The 19,499-nt window shown below is 46.3% G+C and overlaps 2 protein-coding genes and 1 long non-coding RNA gene across 3 annotated transcripts; 1 reads left to right on the forward strand and 2 right to left on the reverse strand.

Annotated features, from left to right (window-relative positions):
- Positions 1-4,055: 4,055 nt before the first annotated feature.
- LOC142470083 (glutathione S-transferase Mu 5-like) lies at positions 4,056-7,232 on the reverse strand. Its single transcript, XM_075577018.1, has 8 exons — positions 7,091-7,232; positions 6,552-6,627; positions 5,793-5,857; positions 5,514-5,595; positions 5,172-5,272; positions 4,994-5,089; positions 4,663-4,773; positions 4,056-4,280 (listed from the first exon to the last, which is right to left on the reverse strand). The coding sequence occupies exons 1-8, from the start codon at positions 7,121-7,123 to the stop codon at positions 4,188-4,190; spliced, it is 657 nt and encodes a 218-aa protein (XP_075433133.1). The 5' UTR covers positions 7,124-7,232; the 3' UTR covers positions 4,056-4,187.
- A 2,485-nt stretch (positions 7,233-9,717) lies between these two features.
- On the forward strand, positions 9,718-19,156 carry LOC142470101 (uncharacterized). The gene is made up of 3 exons (XR_012789164.1): positions 9,718-9,934; positions 17,843-17,910; positions 18,337-19,156. It is a non-coding gene; the product is annotated as an uncharacterized LOC142470101 (long non-coding RNA).
- Positions 15,296-18,773, reverse strand: LOC142470090 (glutathione S-transferase Mu 5-like). Its single transcript, XM_075577030.1, has 8 exons — positions 18,345-18,773; positions 17,809-17,884; positions 17,050-17,114; positions 16,772-16,853; positions 16,423-16,523; positions 16,243-16,338; positions 15,918-16,028; positions 15,296-15,535 (listed from the first exon to the last, which is right to left on the reverse strand). The coding sequence occupies exons 1-8, from the start codon at positions 18,375-18,377 to the stop codon at positions 15,443-15,445; spliced, it is 657 nt and encodes a 218-aa protein (XP_075433145.1). The 5' UTR covers positions 18,378-18,773; the 3' UTR covers positions 15,296-15,442.
- Positions 19,157-19,499: the final 343 nt, after the last annotated feature.

A 19,499-nucleotide genomic window follows, 5' to 3' on the forward strand; every position in this document is an offset into this window, starting at 1 on the left:
GCAGCCATGCTTGAAGTATACATGCTTAAAGTAGAATGTTAGATGAAGTTTAAAAAGGAAGTTCAAAAAGAAGTGGAAAAGTGGACACCACATCTCACACTCTGGCAGACTTCATTCACTACAAATCTATGCTGTCCTGTTTCAACTCTGCCCTCTCTCAGGCTAAACAAACCTACTTTTCATCACTAAACAACACGTACAAGTCTAACCCACGCTGACTCTTTTCTGTTTTTGACTCTCTACTCAGACCACCCTCGGCTGCCTCCTCTTCTTACTCCATCTCACCTCAGGACTTTGCTGACTTTTTTAAGGAAAATGTGGAATCCATATGTCAGAACATCCCATCTGTTGCCTCCTCCCATCCCACACCGCTTCCTAACTCTCCTCTTGCCTTTCTTGACTCTTTTTCTGCTATCTCGGAGGAGGATGTGTCACTGCTGGTCTCCTCTTCTCCCTCTACCACCTGCCCTCTTGATCCCATTCCTTCCCATCTCCTAAAACCTCTTGCTCCTTCTATAATCCCTATGCTCACACAGATTTTTAACTCTACCCTCTTCTCTGGTACCTTTCCATCCTCCTTCAAGCATGCAACCGTTATACCATTACTCAAAAACAGCAAGCTTGACCCTACCTGTCCTTCTAACTATCGACCTGTCTCCAAACTTTGCCTCCAAACTCCTTGAACATCTTGTATTCTCTCGATTGCTACACTTTCTCAACACCTATTCTCTTCTAGACCCCCTACAATCTGGCTTCTGCACTGCTCACTTTACTGAAACAGCCCTCACTAAAATAACCGACGACCTCCATGCTGCCAAAGACGGAGGTCATTACACTCTGCTCAAATTACTCAACCTCTCTGCAGCATTTGACACCGTGGTCCACCCTCTTCTCCTCCACATTCTCCATACTCTTGGTATTCGGAAGAGAGCTCTATCCTGGATCTCCTCTTACCTCTCCCATAGTACTTTCAGTTTCTCTTTTGCTAACACCTCCTCCTCCTCTATCGATCTCTCTGTAGAGGTATCCCAGGGCTCTGTCATTGGACCCCTTCTCTTTTCTCTTTATACACTCTCTATAGGTGACCTAATCACATCTTTTGGGTTTAAATATCACCTCTATGCTGACGACACACAAATTTACCTTTCAAACCCTGACCTTACATCTGCTATACAGACCAAAGTCTCTGAATGTCTCTCTGGAATATCATCCTGGATGGCCATCAGCCGACTGAAACTTAACATGGCAAAAACAGAGCTCCTTATACTTCCTCCCAAACATGGCCCTACTACCTCTTCTACATTACTGTTGGAAAAACGATCATTCACCCAGTAGCCCAAGCACGCTGCCTAGGGGTCACACTAGATTTCTCTCTCACATTCTCCTCTCACATTGAAAACGTTTCTAAAACTTGTCGCTTTTTCTTCCGCAATATCACAAAGATACGCCCTTTCCTCTGTTACTCAACTGCTAAAACTCTGACTCATGCCCTCATTCTCTCCCGTCTCAATTACTGCAACCTCCTGCTGTCCGGCCTTCCTGCCTCTCACCTGTCTCCCCTACAATCTATCCTAAACGCTGCTGCCAGAATCACTCTACTCTTTCCTAAATCTGTCTCTGCGTCTCCCCTCCTGAAATCCCTCTCCTGGCTTCCGATCAAATCCCACATCTCACACTCAATTCTCCTCCCCACTTTTAAAGCTTTACACTCTTCTGCCCCTCCTTACATCTCAGCCCTAATTTCTCGCTATGCACCATCCCGACTCTTGCGTTCTTCTCAAGGATGTCTTCTTTTTACCCCCCTTTGTATCTAAAGCCCTCTCCCGCCTTAAACCTTTCTCACATATGCCCCACACCTCTGGAATGCCCTTCCCCTCAATACCTGACAAGCACCCTCTCTATCCACCTTTAAGACCCACCATAAGACACATTTGCTTAAAGAAGTGGTTAATCCTGGACACATGATACATAAAGCTTGGCATCCTGCAGACGCACTTACTAGAATTCCCTCCTACTGTCTCTATACGTTCCCCTACCTACTATTTAGATTGTAAGCTCCTCGGAGCAGGGACTCCTCTTCCTTAATGTTACTTTTATGTCTGAAGCACTTATTCCCATGGCCTGTTATTTATATTATTTGTTATTTATATGATTACAACATGTATTACTACTGTGAAGCCCTATGTAAATTTATGGCGTTATATAAATAAAGACATACAATACAATACTATCAGGACTGTTTATTTCTCTGGACTAATCCTGATGGCACAACATCTCCATGGGTATTCACTTAAGATGTCTACTATTGCTATTTATACTCAGATCTACCTTTTTGCCATTTTACATTGGGATTGCTCAATACTTAAAAAGAGGACATCTATTTAAAGAAATATATTCATATAAGATATACCTTGTTGCAACAGAGGAGGCTTTTGAACTCATTGATTTGAATGATAATACTTGCAACACTTAATATCCTATTCATATAACATCTATTGATATTAAATTTGATTTGATCTGATTCTATTCAGCTGTTTTGTCATTCCATCATATGTTTGATGATGTGGGGACAGTATAAGAAGCGAAACGTGGGAGATTTTTTTCTGTTTGTCATTGTTTTGTGTTTAGCATGCAACAATTGTTTCTATTTTTTTTTTTCAAATACCTGGTGAGATCCTTTTCCTTTGGGATTGTACCCGAACCCTTTCTTTTCATTGCATATTGCTAACCATGCTATTTTTCCATGCCTTTGACAGGCTTGGTGATGTCTGTTCTTAACACTGCTAATTATGTATGTGGAATGATAGTGGAGCAGGAACCTTCAGGCAGCAGAGTACCTTAGCTCTACTCGTAGTGAGAGCTGCATAACCCACTAGCATATCTACGGGTAGTACAGATGAATGTGAGTAATCTGCCATAGAGACTCAATGTTTTACAAGTGTTGATACAAAGGTTTGTTAAATTGGAGCATTGTACTGTAAGAGGTTCACGTGGGATCCGCTGCTCTGTCAGATATGAGCAACTATAAGCAAGAACCTGTTTCTCAACAGTGATGTACTGTAACTGCCATAGGCAAATTTTGTATATGGTACACAAGCATCATCAACATGCCTGTACCAGTGACTTATGAGCATGCTCTCCACAGTAAAGGTACTGCCACATGCCCAGTTTGTGTGTGGTGTAAGTATAGCAGTACTAGGAGTTACCAATGTATCTGCGCAAATGTTATATACACTGATTCCTGTGGCAGTTTGTTCACAGTACTGTTACGATCAGTGTATAGCGTGTGATAAGAAATGCATGATCCTGTCACAATGTATTGTGCAGGGACGTATATCATGCTATGTTCAAGCATATCCATCATCTGGTTATAGGATGTTGGGGACAACATCTACTGGTAAATGAGAGTGTGTAAGCTACATTGGTATTACTAGGTCCCTAAGTGGTTGACTATGGGCTCACACAGTATACCACCCCTATTCTACCATATGGTGCCATGATTATTCAGCAGAAGGTAAGCCCCACCATGTTTCTGCCTGCATATAGTGGCATGCTAGGCTAAACATAGAGGGGGGGAAGCTTCTGGAAGATCACATCCCTGGAATTTCACTCTTACACTGTCTCTGCTCTTCTCCTTTAATCCCTCTCCTGGATACTGCTCTCTCTCTCTCACTGTTTCATACCTATGAAACTCCCTCACACTGTATATACCAACCACCTCGTCTCACCACCTTCAAGTCAAACTTTAGAACCCACCTGTTAAATGAAGCATTCCAATAGACCAGCTCATGGCTACTGGCTTACGCCCACAGTCACTCTTACCAACGACTACCATCTACTGCACTTACCTCCCTCACCTGCCGTCTCTAAGCTTCCCAACATTCCACTTAGATTGTAAGCTCTCGGGCAAGGGATTTCCTTTCCTATTGTTTGTTGCACTTATTGTATAATAATTTCCTGTACTGTAGTCTCTTTAGGAAAGTGCCAAGTACATTGTGGGCACTATATAAATAAAGCTGTACATACATTGACAAAATGATCAGAAAAATGCAACTTTATTGAAATTGTTCTACAGGAATAAATAGTATGGGGGAGAAAATACTGGGAGACCCAAATCAGGGTCAGGCAGGGTCATACAAAAAGCGTAACAGGGGGAGGAGAGTGCACGAGGGAGATATACAGGACCCTTATTTGCAGTTGCCCCATGCTGCCATACGGTTGTTGATTGGGGTCTTCATGAAGTGAGGGGACTTCATATACGCAGCAACAGGAGGCAAAGCCTGGGAGAGGAAGAAAGGATATATCAGCTTAATGACTATGTTAATGAGCTTACTAATTGTGGGAGAAAACCAGATTCCAAATCTTCCCCCATGTGACAACCAAGTAATGTGAGTAATTACAGGAAAATACCTCATTAGTCATTACGAGCTGTGCAGAATAAGCCATTCCTGGACTCAGCACAGCAGACATCAGTCCACCCTCAACCATTATACCCACATACCTACTGCCTTCGTGTCCAGCTAGAGTGGAGGCTGAAGGAGCCCTGATAGTAACAGACCTTGTGTAGTGTGAACAGATACCCCTGGCATGGGATGACAGCTGAGGGATGCTAACAAGACAGCCATAATGGGGATAATAAGACAGTTCTGGGGTGAAAGTCACCTCAATCCTGGTCAGGAAATCTTGTAGGTTCGTGAACTTTTGCAGACTCGTTGTTTCCAGCATTCGGTGTTGATCCAAAACATCGTACATCAGGAAGTCAGCAAAGGTGATCTGGGGGAGATTGGAGGCAGTCAGGATCTCTCCTCCACACCCTGGTGTGACCCCTGACAGTACGCCAAGGCATCATCTGGCACTGCCATACCCAGGAGGCGGAGGCGGAGAGAATGCAGATGGAGAGAAGAAGTAGAAGCAAGAGATGATAGGATGTAGTAGGGAGAGGAGAGAGTTAGCTTGAGTGAAGAGATGGGGTGCTTGAGGGGGAGAGGGGCACCTTTTCTCCTGCAATCCAAGCTCCGTCTCCAAGGAAGCGAGAAAATCTTGTTAGAGCGACAGGCAACTTCTCCAGGTATGGTCCCTTCAGGGTCTCCTGGGGGGAGTTGGAAATATGTTAATGTCTCTCCCCCTAATTGACCTCCACCCCCAAATATATCTCCAGCCCTCAGACTCACAAACAGGGGATTATAGGCAATCATGACAAGGTCTCGCCGAAAATCCATGACCTGGTTCTCCATCAGATCCACACGGAGCTTCTCCCCCTCCAACTCCCCACCTGGTAGGTGGGAAAAGAGAGACTCAATGGGAGAGGAAGACTCAATAGGGGGGGGGATGACTATGAAAGACTTGGGGGCTGATTCTGGATGTGCTGAAGCTGCAAATGGGCCATTTTCAGTCAAAATTCCCAAATTATGTCAACGGGCAAATTTAGCTAAAAACGGCTAACCCTTTAATTGGGGGAAGGAGAGAGACATCCCTCAAGGGGTATTACTCGGACATTGTGGGCAGATTCTTACACAGTCCATGTTTGCGTGCAATGTAGCGCAGGATGGCGTTACTCTGTGTCAGCTTCACATCTTCGTCCAACAGGTACGGCAACTGCAGGAGGAGAGGGGAACTAGTATCACCCCTCAGGAAATGGGATTCCCCTCCAACCTCCCACAGTCTACAAACTGAATCATCCCACCAATTTAGGGAGGTATTAGACCACTTTTACACTAGGGAAATAAAATTCCCCTCCATATCCCCCACCCACTTCCCCATAGCCCACCACCCCTCCCTGGGGTCACTTGTACATTGGGGAAGTCCAGTCCCAGCTTCTCCTTCTCATCCAGCCACTGGCTCTGGTCATAATCTGGGGCTAAGGAAGAGATGAATCTGTGTGACACCGATACACTGCACACAGGGAGTGGCACACACTGCACAGAGGGTGGCACTGTGTGTACACACTGTTACAGGTTCTAAAATACATAGGCTGGGAATCATTAAGCCGCAATGCGTTGCAACACTCCTGATGTGGCATTAATAGCCACTGATGGACACCAATTAACGCAAGATTGGGGTGTGATACTCTTACCCTGCATCACAGCTCAGTGAGTGCCAGCTATAGTGTAATAGTGTCACACCACATGCAAGTTATCAATGCATTTGCACTCACAGCTGGAAGGCTGATCCATGCATCTACTACTGTCAGGTTAAAGCACGATAGTACAAACTACTTTTATTTATACAGTCACAACTCTGCTTTCTCTGTAATAGTAAGTTATCAGAATTATTGTGTGAATCTTTCAGAAATTCTCTGCCCCATCACCCATCTATATTGAAGTCAGGCGCAGTAACAGCTTTCAGCAAGACACTGATGCAGGGAGGAGGTGGGTGTATATACACTAATCCACACCAAATAGGAGAGAAAATACTCCACAAACAGACTGCTTAACCCCTTCCAGGGGTCCTGGCAGGAGGCCGTAGCGATACCAATGGTGCATAGAGCAGAGTGGTTAAGGGAGTCACAAAACATGGCACTGTCTGCTACCCCACACGTGTGATGCACTCACCGTCACCAGTCACATATAGTTTCTCCTCATACAGGGTCCCCGTGTATTCTAGCAGGAGACGGATGGAGTGAGCCAGCTACAGGATGAAGAGAAAAAGGAGAGGTAGAGAATGGATAATACTTCAATATTACCCCCTCCTCCCAGTGTACCCCCTAAACCTTCATTACTCCTCACAGTATACTCCTCAACCATTCAGTATTACCCCTTCCTCCCCATATACCCCATAGCTTCATTACCTCCCTCCTCTCTGTACCTTCAATAGCACTATATACCATCCTCCCCAAATTCCTTCAATGCTACCCTCTCCCCCTACTTCATTACCCACCTCCTCCCAGTATTCTCTCCCCATTCCAAATCAATATTATCCTCTGCCCATATACCCCCATAACTTCAATATTACCCCCTCCTCCCCATAACTACATTACCCCTCTTATTTCCATACATCAATATTACACCCTCACCATATCCCCCATACAGCATTACCCCCATCCTGCCAGTAACCACTTATGCTGTAGTATTATCTCCCCACAGTGACTCACCCCTCGGATGTCCCAGTACCCCAGTATCACCATCCTGCTCTATATCAGGCTGTGACTCTGCCCTCCTAATAAATTCTCTTAACTATGGACAAGCTAAAGATCAGGCTCTGAGCTTGTCACGTGATATACTGTCTCACAGCCAATCAGGTCTGGCAAAACTCCTGCCTCCCCTGCCCCAGACAGCTGAGGCCATTTAAAGGGACAGCACAATCACAAGCAGCAATTGAGATATTTCTTATGGATTCTGTGGTTTCTACAACAAACCCTAGTAGCCATTTTATTCTATCCCAGAGGCTCAGAATGTCAGGATTTGGAACATGGATCCGTGAAGTCTATATACCTGGAGCCAAAATGGCATAATTATTTTTACTCTGCTGCCCTGAAGCAGGAATATCCTTAAAACCTGACCTGTTGGTGACCCTTGAGAATGGCAGTTGGCCACCCCTGCTGTAGTGAAACCGTTAGTTCCCTTTAAGTGAACAGCTCTGACTATAACCATTATTTGGGATTACGGTTTGTATTGTTTTCGTAAAATCAGTGTATTTTTGTAGAGTGTTTGTATTTCATTTAAAAAATATTAGTGATTATCAGTGTTAACGGGAAAATGACACACATTTGAATTTGGTGTATTAGGTTTTTATCGTTTCCATACGCCCTTTGTGTTTCTTTGTCTCCTACCTGTGGCTGCTACAAGAGGTGGAACTTAATGGGAAACAAAGCTTTATTTCTGGTGTTTATCCCTTTTATCTGGAAGTGTGAGGTGATCATTCCACGCTTTGATTTGCAGTGATTGTTACTCTTCTCTACTTTTCTTATTCAACTCACTAGATTATATATTGTCTATGTTTTATTTTTTGAGTAGTTAAAATGGCTCAGTGAGTAAAGACACTGACAATGAAAGCAATAAGCACTGAGTTTGAATGAAGGTTCAATTCCTGGTGGGAGCTCATTGTGACCTTGTGTAAGTGTTTCATTTGTTCTTTATATCGTTTTTTAAATTATAATACTTATATAACAGGGTCCCCCTTGGTCACGCTTACCTTTGTTACGGCGGGGGAGTATAGATAGGGACACTGCCACTGTAAAACCAAACCATAGAGACAAAGCCAGGACGCGGCTGTATCCTGTTTCTGTTGATCTGGGACCAGAGACTCTTAGAGTGTGTTTGGGTGTAGAGCTCAGTCAACATACCAAGTATACAGTATATATTCAGTTGATTTCATGTTACACGAGGATGGGCTCAGAGGGAAGGAGGGGGATGAAGGGAGGGGGGAGGGAGAGGACATAGAGGGGGGGGGGGTCATCTTGTAATGATTGCTACGTACATCATTCACATAGTATGCATTTTCCGGCGTTTTTTGAGTATATAATCTGTGTGATGGATGTGGTGAGGAGGGGAGGGATTGCGAGGGGGAGGGGGAGATAGGGGTGGGGGGGGATGGGAAGGGGTGGGGGATGGGGAGTGGAGCAGATTAGGGTGTGTTTGGGTGTAGACATCAGTCAGCATGCAAGATATACAGTATATATTCAATTGGTTACATGTCAGACCTTCACACTACCTAGGAGGTTTCGTGATCTCCTGTGTGGGGCCTGGGTGATGCGTTTCTCCGCTTTTTGGGTTAGAGCTATATCCGAAGAATTTGGGTCTTATGGGGGGGGAAGGGGGAGTGGGAGTGGTGGGCTTGGAGGAGGGGAGGGGAAGGGGATGAAGGGAGGGGAAGGGGATGAAGGGAGGGGAAGGGGATGAAGGGGATGAAGGGAGGGGAAGGGGATGAAGGGAGGGATGAAGGAAGGGATGAAGGAAGGGAGGGAGGGATGGAGGGAGGGATGAAGGGAGGGAGGGAGGGAGGGAGGGATGAAGGGAGGGAGGGATGAAGGGAGGGAGGGAGGGAGGGATGAAGGGAGGGAGGGAGGGAGGGAGGGGGGGAGGGTAAGAAAAGGGGGGAGGTTCTCCTTGTAATAAATGCAAGAGTATATCACTCCCATGGTATACAGTCCCTGACATTATTTGAATATGATTTCTGTGTGATGAGTGTGGAGAGGAGGGGAGAGGGAGATTAGAGTGTGTTTGGGTGTAGAGCTCAGTCAACATACAAAGTATACAGTATATATTCAGTTGATTACATGTTAAACAATCACAACATTTAGGAGGTTCCGGGCTCTCCTATATCAAGCAGGGGGAATGCATCTCTACACATTTTGGTTGGGAATTGGTTCATAAGACTTTGGGCCCCTTTTTTTTGGGGGGGGGGAGGAGGGAAGGGGAGGGGGAGGGGGGAGGGGGAGGGGGGAGGAGGGGAGAGGGGAGGAGGGAGGGGGGGTTAGCATGGAGGGAGGTAGTAGGGGGGGTGAAGGGGTGGTGGTGAAGTGTTGGAGGGAGGGGGGGGAATACAGCGTGGGGCTGGTAGCTTTTCTAAGAGCTGCTGTACCCTTGAACAAATGCATATTATCCAAAACAATATGTTACCTAGTTACCTAACATTGCTAAGTGAGCTACCAACCGTATACACATGTTAGACGGGGGGGGGGGGGGGGGGGAAACCTGGGCGGGGTTCCCTAGAACTATTGACATTCAAACCGTATAAACTGTTCCTTTTTGTGTTTGCGGGAAGAGCATGTAGTATCGGAGTTAGGGTAACAGAGGGTTAGGGGGGAAGGGAGCGCTGTTTAACTCAGCAACAACAGTTTGTGTGACACAACCCCAAGGGGGGTATACAGTTTAACTTAGGATAACACTTCAGGGTCCCAGTGGGGAAAGAGAGCGAGTGAAAGAGAAACAAGCAGAGAGAAGCATCATCTAACATTGAAGTGTTCTCTAACTGCTCAACCTGCCTCTTATAACGTGTAAGTAGACTCCATTGGGGGGAGGGGGGGCGGGGACCTTGGTCGGGGTGGGGGGGAAGGGGACTCGCTAGTTGGTGAGGGGGGAGGGGGGGAGGGAAGTAATGAGGGGGGTAGGAGGGGGAGGGGGGGTGATGGCGGGGGGTGGAGGGGATGGGAGGTATGGTGGTGGAGGGGGGGGAGGAAGGGAGGGTGGGGGGCCGGAGGAGTGGGGGGCTGGGAAAGGGGTAGAGGACAGGGGAAAGAGGTAGGGGGCAGGAGGGGGGAGGGGGGGATAGGGTTGGGAGGGGGGGTCGTATCTTATACTAGGTTACTCCTCTATCGATAGTATCCCAATCGATATGTTACCTAACTACCTAACATTACTAAGTGATCTTATATGCACGTTAGGCGGGGGGGGAATAGCCAGGGGGGAACATCATGCTTAAATTGGGGCACTAGGGGAAGGCTAACTGGCTAAGTGTGCGGGTGCATCAGTTTTACAGACCCTGTCCTTAGGCTCTCATCTGCGGGGTGCGGGCGGAAGGGTCTGGCATGTCCTGTGCTTCTGTCGCCATCCAGAGAAAGGGAAGTCAGGAGTTCGGAAGGGATATCAGTTCCCCCTCGGCCGAGGGGGGGGGTGAGAAGCAAAATGGAGCCGGGTCTGGTAGAGGGCTACCCGGGTGTCGTCCGCTCGGTTCCCCCGATGGAGCTGTACGGACTCCGTCATCCGGTCTCACGTGGTGCGCTGATTGGAAGCGGAGGGGTACTGCGTATGGTGGTGTCATCAGTCGCGGCTCGTCTGAGGATCGATGGGGTGTTTCGTGGTGAGGTAAGGCCTCTCTCGGCGCCATTTTGTTGGATTCCGGGGCCTTCTGTAAGGGATCCGTCCTCCGGTCCCACGTGGTGAGGCGGCTGGAAACGGAGATGTGTCGCGTGTGATGGAAGCATCAATCGCAGCTCGTCTGCGGATCGATGGGGTTCTACCTGGAGAGGTAAGGCCTCTCTTGGCGCCATTTTGTTGGATTCCAGCGTAGATGTTGTTGTTCTCCCGGAAAGGTGACTTGTTAGGTTACAGCTGTGACCTCATTTGTCGCGGGATTGCCTTTGCTCCGCGATCCATTCCGATGCTCTTACAGGCGGGTCGTCCCTGTCTCGGGCTCGGTTGCCAGCTGGGTGGACGGTCTGGAAAGGTTCCGCGGGGAGGCCCAGGGCCTTTGCCAGGTGTTCCATTTCCTCGGGATGTCGTATGGAGAGGAATTTACCCTTGTGGGATATAATCATTTTAAAGGGGAATCCCCACTTATATTTTATTCCCTTCTCGCGGAGGAGTAGTGTAAGGGGGCGCATCGCCTTTCGGCGGTCCACAGTCAGTTTAGATAGGTCATGATAGACCTGGAGCTATTCGTTCTGGAACATGATCATATCCCTCTCGCGGCATGCTCCGATTAGTTTGTCCTTTGTGGAATAACTGTGGAGCCGCACGATCACGTCCCGCCTGCGATTCAGGTCGTCAGAACGTGGGCCCAGAGCCCTGTGCGCCCTATCGATCTCCATATCGCGAGGGTCTAAGTCTGGGCATATAGATAGAAATAAGTCCACGAGGTAGGCTCTCAGGTGGGTAGGCTGAACCGCTTCGGGGATGCCGCGGATCCGCAGGTTCTGGCGGCGGTCCTGGTTTTCTTGGTCTTCTAACCCGTCGCGGAGTGTGTTTATTTCTTGGCCTAGTCGAATTATTTCTTCGTCGGCTTCAGACTGGTGCTGCAAGGCCTCCTCCAGCCTGTCCTCCAGCGTCGTGGTGCGCTCTTGCAGGCCGTGGATGTCCTGCTTGATTTCTGCATCCGCTTCCTTGAGGTTCGTTTGCAGTGACCTCTGGAGCTTAGCGTGGAGTTCCTCTAAGAATTCCTTCGTGATTCCCCCATTCGGGGGAGAGGGGATCTCAGCGGGGCTTGCCGGATCTGTGAGGCCTTGTTTGCCTTGTGCGCCTGGCGTTGGTCCGCCATCTTGCTTTCTTTCCCCCGCCTCAGCGTGTTGTTTCGCGGGGGTGAAGAATCTGCCAACCCCTTGGATCGGCTGATTTTTTCCTTTGTTTGACATCCCTCGTGTTTTAGGGGGTAGTCAGGGGCTTTTTGGGTTTTTTTTTGTCGGGCGAAAAGTGCCTTTAAATAGGGTTTATATGGATGGGTCTCCGGAGCTCTCCCTTCACCCGTCTGTCCTGGATGACGTCATCGGCACGCCCCCTCTCTCCTCCTCACTTTTAAAGCTTTATACTCTTCTGCTCCTCCTTACATCTCAGCCCTAATTTCTCGCTATGCACCATCCCGACTCTTGCGTTCTTCTCAAGGATGTCTTCTTTCTACCCCCTTTGTATCTAAAGCCTCTCCTGCCTTAAACCATTCTCACTGACTGCCCCGTACCTCTGGAATGCTCTTCCCCTCAATACCCGACTAGCACCCTCTCTATTCACCTTTAAGACCCACCTTAAGACACATTTGCTTAAAGAAGCATATGAATAGCACTGTGGTAAATCCTGGGCACATGATACATAAAGATTGGCATCCTGCAGACGCACTTACTAGAATTCCCTCCAACTGTCCCTATACGTTCCCCTACCTACCATTTAGATTGTAAGCTCCTCGGAGCAGGGACTCCTCTTCCTTAATGTTACTTTTATGTCTGAAGCACTTATTCCCATGACCTGTTATTTATATTATTTGTTATTTATATGATTACAACATGTATTACTACTGTGAAGCGCTATGTAAATTTATGGCGTTATATAAATAAAGACATACAATACAATACTATCAGGACTGTTTATTTCTCTGGACTAATCCTGATGGCACAACATCTCCATGGGTATTCACTTAAGATATCAACTATTGCTATTTATACTCGGATCTACCTTTTTGCCATTTTATATTGGGATTGCGCAATACTTAAAAAGAGGACATTTATTTAAAGAAATATTATATTCATATAAGATATACCTTGTTGCAACAGGGGAGGCTTTTGAACTCATTGATTTGAATGATAATACTTGCAACACTTAATATCCTATTCATATAACATCTATTGATATTAAATTTGATTTGATCTGATTCTATTCAGCGGTTTTGTCATTCCATCATATGTTTGATGACGTGGGGACAGTATAAGAAGCGAAACGTGGGAGATTTTTTCTGTTTGTCATTGTTTTGTGTTTAGCATGCAACAATTGTTTCTATTTTTTTTTTCAAATACCTGGTGAGATCCATTTCCTTGGGGTTTGCGCCCGAACCCTTTCTTTTCATTGCTTATTGCTAACCATGCTATTTTTCCATGCCTGTGACAGGCTTGGTGATGTCTGTTCTAAACACTGCTAATTATATATGTGGAATGATAGTGGAGCAGGAACCTTCATGCACCAGAGTACCTTAGCTCTACTCGTAGTGAGAGCTGCATAACCCACAAGCATATCAATGGGTAGTACAGATGAATGTGAGTAATCTGCCATAGAGACTCAGGGGCCTATGCAGAGAGCAGCGAATTTTAAAATTGGCGAATTTATTAAAAAGTAGCTTTTTTGGAGAGTTTTAGGGGCCTATGCAGAGAGCAGCGAATTTTAAAATTGGCGAATTTATTAAAAAGTAGCTTTTTTGGAGAGTTTTAGGGGCCTATGCAGAGAGCAGCGAATTTTAAAATTGGCGAATTTATTAAAAAGTAGCTTTTTTGGAGAGTTTTAATCTCCATATGCAGAAAAGTGCGAATTCTGCTATGTTTAACATGGATGCGTGTGGCGAGTTTAAATTGGCGAGATGCGCGCTTCAGAAATGTGTTAAAACACATTCGCGGCTTTTTTTTTCCCTTTGCAATGGCCGCGAGCGGCAGTTTTTTCTGGCGAGTTAAAACTGAGACAATCGCGCCATTTTATTGGCGCGAACAGCCGCTAGATGCCGATCGCGCCTCTCTGCATACGGATATTTTTAAAACTGGCGAGATTGAGGTTCTCGCCAGCCGCGAGGTGAGTTTTATAACTAGAAAAGAAAAATTGGCGCGTTTTTCGGAACTCGCCATTTTCTGCTGCTTTCTGCGCGATTTTCTCCAAAAAATGGCGAATTTCGAAATAGCGCTGCTCTCTGCATAGGCCCCTCAATGTTTTATGAGTGTCGATACAAAGATTTGTTAGATTGGAGCATTGTACTGTAAGAGGTTCACGTGAGTATACGCTGCTCTGTCAGATATGAGCAACTATAAGCAAGAACCTGTTTCTCAACAGTGATGTAACTGCCATTGGCACATTTTGTATATGGTACACTAAGCGTCATCAACATGCCTGTACCAGTGACTTATGAGCATGCTCTCCACAGTAAGGTACTGCCACATGCCCTGTTTGTGTGTGGTGTAAGTTCAGCATTACTAGGAGTTACCAATGCACCTGCGCAAATGTAATATACACTGATTCCTGTGGCAGTTTGTTCACAGTACTGCTACGATCAGTGTATAGCGTGTGATAAGAAATGCATGATCCCGTCACAATGTATTGTGCAGGGACGTATATCATGCTATGTTCAAGCATATCCATCATCTGGTTATAGGATGTTGGGGACAACATCTACTGGTAAATGAGTGTGTGTAAGCTACATTGGTATTACTAGGGCCTTAACGGGTTGACTATTGGCTCACACAGTATACCACCCCTAATCTACCACAGGGTGCCATGATTATTCAGAAGAAGGTAAGCCCCACCATGTTTCTGCCTGCATATAGTGGCATGCTAGGCTAAATTGAGGGGGGGGGGGGAGCTTAAATTCCTGGAAGAGCTGAAGTAATGGGATCTCCTTGTGAGTAGTTATGCAAGCCCTTGTGTATAGGATAGGTTCCCCTTCCCTTTTGTTTTCAGTTAGAAATGGCACCCCATGTAGTTCGAGTCACAACTCTCCTTTGCAACCTATCCAAACTTCTGCTGCTAGAATTTCACTCTTACACCGTCTCTGCTCTTCTCCTTTAATCCCTCTCCTGGATACTGCTCTCTCTCCCACTGTTTCATACCTATGGAACTCCCTGACACTGTATATACCAACCACCTCGTCTCATCACCTTCAAGTCAAACTTTAGAACCCACCTGTTAAATGAAGCATTCCAATAGACCAGCTCATGGCTACTGTCTTATGCCCACAGTCACTCTTACCAATGACTACCATCTACTGCACTTACCTCCTTCACCTGCCGTCTCTAAGCTTCCCAACATTCCACTTAGATTGTAAGCTCTCGGGCAAGGGATTTCCTTTCCTATTGTTTGTTGCACTTATTGTATAATAATTTCCTGTACTGTAGTCTCTTTAAGAAAGTGCCAAGTACATTGTGGGCACTATATAAAGATGTACATACATGGACAAAATGATCAGAAAAATGCAACTTTATTGAAATCTTTCTACAGGAATAAATAGTATGGGGGAGAAAATACTGGGAGACCCAAATCGGGGTCAGGCAGGGTCATACAAAAAGCGTAACAGGGGGAGGAGAGTGCACGAGGGAGATATACAGGACCCCTTATTTGCAGTTGCCCCACGCTGCCATACGGTTGTTGATCGGGGTCTTCATGAAGTGAGGGGACTTCATATACGCAGCAACAGGAGGCAAAGCCTGGGAGAGGAAGAAAGGATATATCAGCTTAACGACTATGTTAATGAGCTTACTAATTGTGGGAGAAAACCAGATTCCAAATCTTCCCCCATGTGACAACCAAGTAATGTGAGTAATTACAGGAAAATACCTGATTAGTCATTACGAGCTGTGCAGAATAAGCCATTCCTGGACTCAGCACAGCAGACATCAGTCCACCCTCAACCATTATACCCACATACCTACTGCCTTCGTGTCCAGCTAGAGTGGAGGCTGAAGGAGCCCTGATGGTAACAGACCTCCTGTAGTGTGAACAGATACCCCTGGCATGGGATGACAGCTGAGGGATGCTAACAAGACAGCCATAATGGGGATAATAAGAAAGTTCTGGGGTGAAAGTCACCTCAATCCTGGTCAGGAAATCCTGTAGGTTCGTGAACTTTTGCAGACTCGTTGGTTCCAGCATTCGGTGTTGATCCAAAACATCGTACATCAGGAAGTCAGCAAAGGTGATCTGGGGGAGATTGGAGGCAGTCAGGATCTCTCCTCCACACCCTGGTGTGACCCCTGACAGTACGTCAAGGCATCATCTGCCACTGCCATACCCAGGAGGAGGAGAGAATGCAGATGGGGAGAAGAAGTAGATGCAAGAGATGATAGGATGTAGTTGGGAGAGGAGAGAGCTAGCTTGAGTGAAGAGATGGGGTGCTTGAGGGGGAGAGGGGCACCTTTTCTCCTGCAATCCAAGCTCCGTCTCCAAGGAAGCGAGAAAATCTTGTTAGAGCGACAGGCAACTTCTCCAGGTATGGTCCCTTCAGGGTCTCCTGGGGGGGGGTTGGAAATATGTTAATGTCACTCCCCCTAATTTTACCTCCACCCCCAAATATCTCTCCAGCCCTCAGACTCACAAACAGGGGGTTATAGGCAATCGTGACAAGGTCCCGCCGAAAATCCATGACCTGGTTCTCCATCAGATCCACACGGAGCTTCTCCCCCTCCAACTCCCCACCTGGTAGGGAAAAGAAAGAGTCAATAAGAGAGGAAGATTCAATATGGGGGGCGGGGGGCGCGGAAGAGCTAGAAAGACTTGGGGGCTGTTTCTGGATGTGCTTTAGCTGCAAATGGGCCATTTTCAGTCAAAATTCCCAAATTATGTCAACGGGCAAATTTAGCTAAAAACGGCTAGCCCTTTAATTGGGGGAAGGAGAGAGACATCCCTAAAGGGGTATTACTCGGACACTGTGGGCAGATTCTTACACAGTCCATGTTTGCGTGCAATGTAGCGCAGGATGGCGTTACTCTGTGTCAGCTTCACATCTTCGTCCAACAGGTACGGCAACTGCAGGAGGAGAGGGTAACTAGTATCACCCCTCAGGAAATTGGATTCCCCTCCAACCTCCCACAGTCTACAAACTGAATCATCCCACCAATTTAGGAGGTATTAGACCACTTTTACACTAGGGAAATAAAATTCCCCTCCATATCCCCAACCCACTTCCCTATAGCCAACCACCCCTCCCTGGGGTCACTTGTACATTGGGGAAGTCCAGTCCGAGCTTCTCCTTCTGGTCCAGCCACTGGCTCTGGTCATAATCTGGGGCTAAGGAAGAGATGAATCTGTGTGACACCGATACACTGCACACAGGGAGTGGCACACACTGCACAGAGGGTGGCACTGTGTGTACACACTGTTACAGGTTCTAAAATACATAGGCTGGGAATCATTAAGTCGCAATGTGTTGCAACACTCCTGATGTGGCATTAATGGCCACTGATGAACACCAATTAACGCAAGATTGGGGTGTGATACTCTTACCCTGCATCACAGCCCAGTGAGTGCCAGCTATAGTGTAATAGTGTCACACCACATGCAAGTTATCAATGCATTTGCACTCACAGCTGGAAGGCTGATCCATGCATCTACTACTGTCAGGTTAAAGCATGATAGTACAAACTACTTTTATTTATACAGTCACAACTCTGCTTTCTCTGTAAAAGTAAGTTATCAGAATTATTGTGTGAATCTTTCAGAAATTCTCTGCCCCATCACCCATCTATATTGAAGTCAGGCGCAGTAACAGCTTTCAGCAAGACACTGATGCAGGGAGAAGGTGGGTGTATATAAACTAATCCACACCAAACTGGAGAGAAAAGACTCCACAAACAGACTGCTTAACCCCTTCCAGGGGTCCTGGCAGGAGGCCGTAGCGATACCAATGGTGCATAGAGCAGAGTGGTTAAGGGAGTCACAAAACATGGCACTGTCTGCTACCCCACACGTGTGATGCACTCACCGTCACCAGTCACATATAGTTTCTCCTCATACAGGGTCCCCGTGTATTCTAGCAGGAGACGGATGGAGTGAGCCAGCTACAGGATGAAGAGAAAAAGAAGAGGTAGAGAATGGATAATACTTCAATATTACCCCCTCCTCCCAGTGTACCCCCTAAACCTTCATTACTCCTCACAGTATACTCCTCAACCATTCAGTATTACCCCTTCCTCCCCATATACCCCATAGCTTCATTACCTCCCTCCTCTCTGTACCTTCAATAGCACTATATACCATCCTCCCCAAATTCCTTCAATGCTACCCTCTCCCCATACTTCATTACCCACCTCCTCCCAGTACTCTCCCCCATTCCAAATCAATATTATCCTCTGCCCATATACCCCCATAACTTCAATAGTACCCCCTCCTCCCCATAACTACATTACCCCTCTTATTTCATACATCAATATTACACCCTCACCATATCCCCCATACAGCATTACCCCATCCTGCCAGTAACCACTTATACTGTCGTATTATCTCCCCACAGTGACTCACCCCTCGGATGTCCCAGTACCCCAGTATCACCATCGTGCTCTATATCAGGCTGTGACTCTGCCCTCCTAATAAATTCTCTTAACTATGGACAAGCTAAAGATCAGGCTCTGAGCTTGTCACGTGATATACTGTCTCACAGCCAATCAGCTCTGGCAAAACTCCAGCCGCCCCTGCCCCAGACAGCTGAGGCCATTTAAAGGGACAGCACAATCACAAGCAGCAATTGAGATATTTCATATGGATTCTGTGGTTTCTACAACAAACCCTAGTAGCCATTTTATTCTATCCCAGAGGCTCAGAATGTCAGGATTTGGAACATGGATCCGTGAAGTCTATATATCTGGAGCCAAAATTGCATCATTATTTTTACTCTGCTGCTCTGAAGCAGGAATATCCTTAAAACCTGACCTGTTGGTGACCCTTGAGGACGGCAGTTGGCCACCCGTGCTGTAGTGAAACCGTTAGTTCCCTTTAAGTGAACAGCTCTGACTATAACCATTATTTGGGATTACGCTTTGTATTGTTTTCGTATAATCAGTGTATTTTTTGTAGAGTGTTTGTATTTCATTTAAAAAAAATCAGTGATTATCAGTGTTAACGGGAAAATGACACACATTTGAATTTGCTGTATTAGGTTTTTATCGTTTCCATACGCCCCTTGTGTTTCCTTTGTCTCCTACCTGTGGCTGCTACAAGAGGTGGAACTAATGGGAAACAATGCTTTATTTCTGGTGTTTATCCCTTTTATCTGGAAGTGTGAGGGGATCATTCCACGCTTTGATTTGCAGTGATTGTTACACTTCTCTACTTTTCTTATTAAACTCACTAGATTATATATTGTATATGTTTTATTTTTGAGTTGTTAAAATGGCTCAGTGAGTAAAGACACTGACAATGAAAGCACTGAGTTTGAATGAAGGGGAACCTGGTTCAATTCCTGGTGGGAGCTCATTGTGACCTTGTGTAAGTGTTTTATTTGTTCTTTATATCATTTTTTAAAATTATAATACTTATATAACAGGGTCCCCCTTGGTCACGCTTACCTCTGTTACGGCGGTGGAGTATAGATATGGATACTGCCCCTGTAAAACCAAACCATAGAGACAAAGCCAAGACGCGGCTGTATCCTGTTTCTGTTGATCTGGGACCAGATCA

The sequence above is a fragment of the Ascaphus truei genome, chromosome 1 (assembly GCF_040206685.1).
Source record: "Ascaphus truei isolate aAscTru1 chromosome 1, aAscTru1.hap1, whole genome shotgun sequence".
In the NCBI taxonomy this organism is placed as follows: domain Eukaryota; kingdom Metazoa; phylum Chordata; class Amphibia; order Anura; family Ascaphidae; genus Ascaphus; species Ascaphus truei.

Coding starts and splice junctions, on each gene's coding strand:
- LOC142470090 (XM_075577030.1), bottom strand. CDS start 18,377: ATGGTGATACTGGGGTACTGGGACATCCGAGGG. Junction 17,115..17,808: donor ACTATATGTGACTGGTGACG/GTGAGTGCATCA, acceptor TCTCTTCCTTAG/CCCCAGATTATGACCAGAGC. Junction 16,339..16,422: donor TTGCCTATAACCCCCTGTTT/GTGAGTCTGAGG, acceptor ACCCCCCCCCAG/GAGACCCTGAAGGGACCATA.
- LOC142470083 (XM_075577018.1), bottom strand. CDS start 7,123: ATGGTGATACTGGGGTACTGGGACATCCGAGGG. Junction 5,858..6,551: donor ACTATATGTGACTGGTGACG/GTGAGTGCATCA, acceptor TCTCTTCCTTAG/CCCCAGATTATGACCAGAGC. Junction 5,090..5,171: donor TTGCCTATAATCCCCTGTTT/GTGAGTCTGAGG, acceptor AACTCCCCCCAG/GAGACCCTGAAGGGACCATA.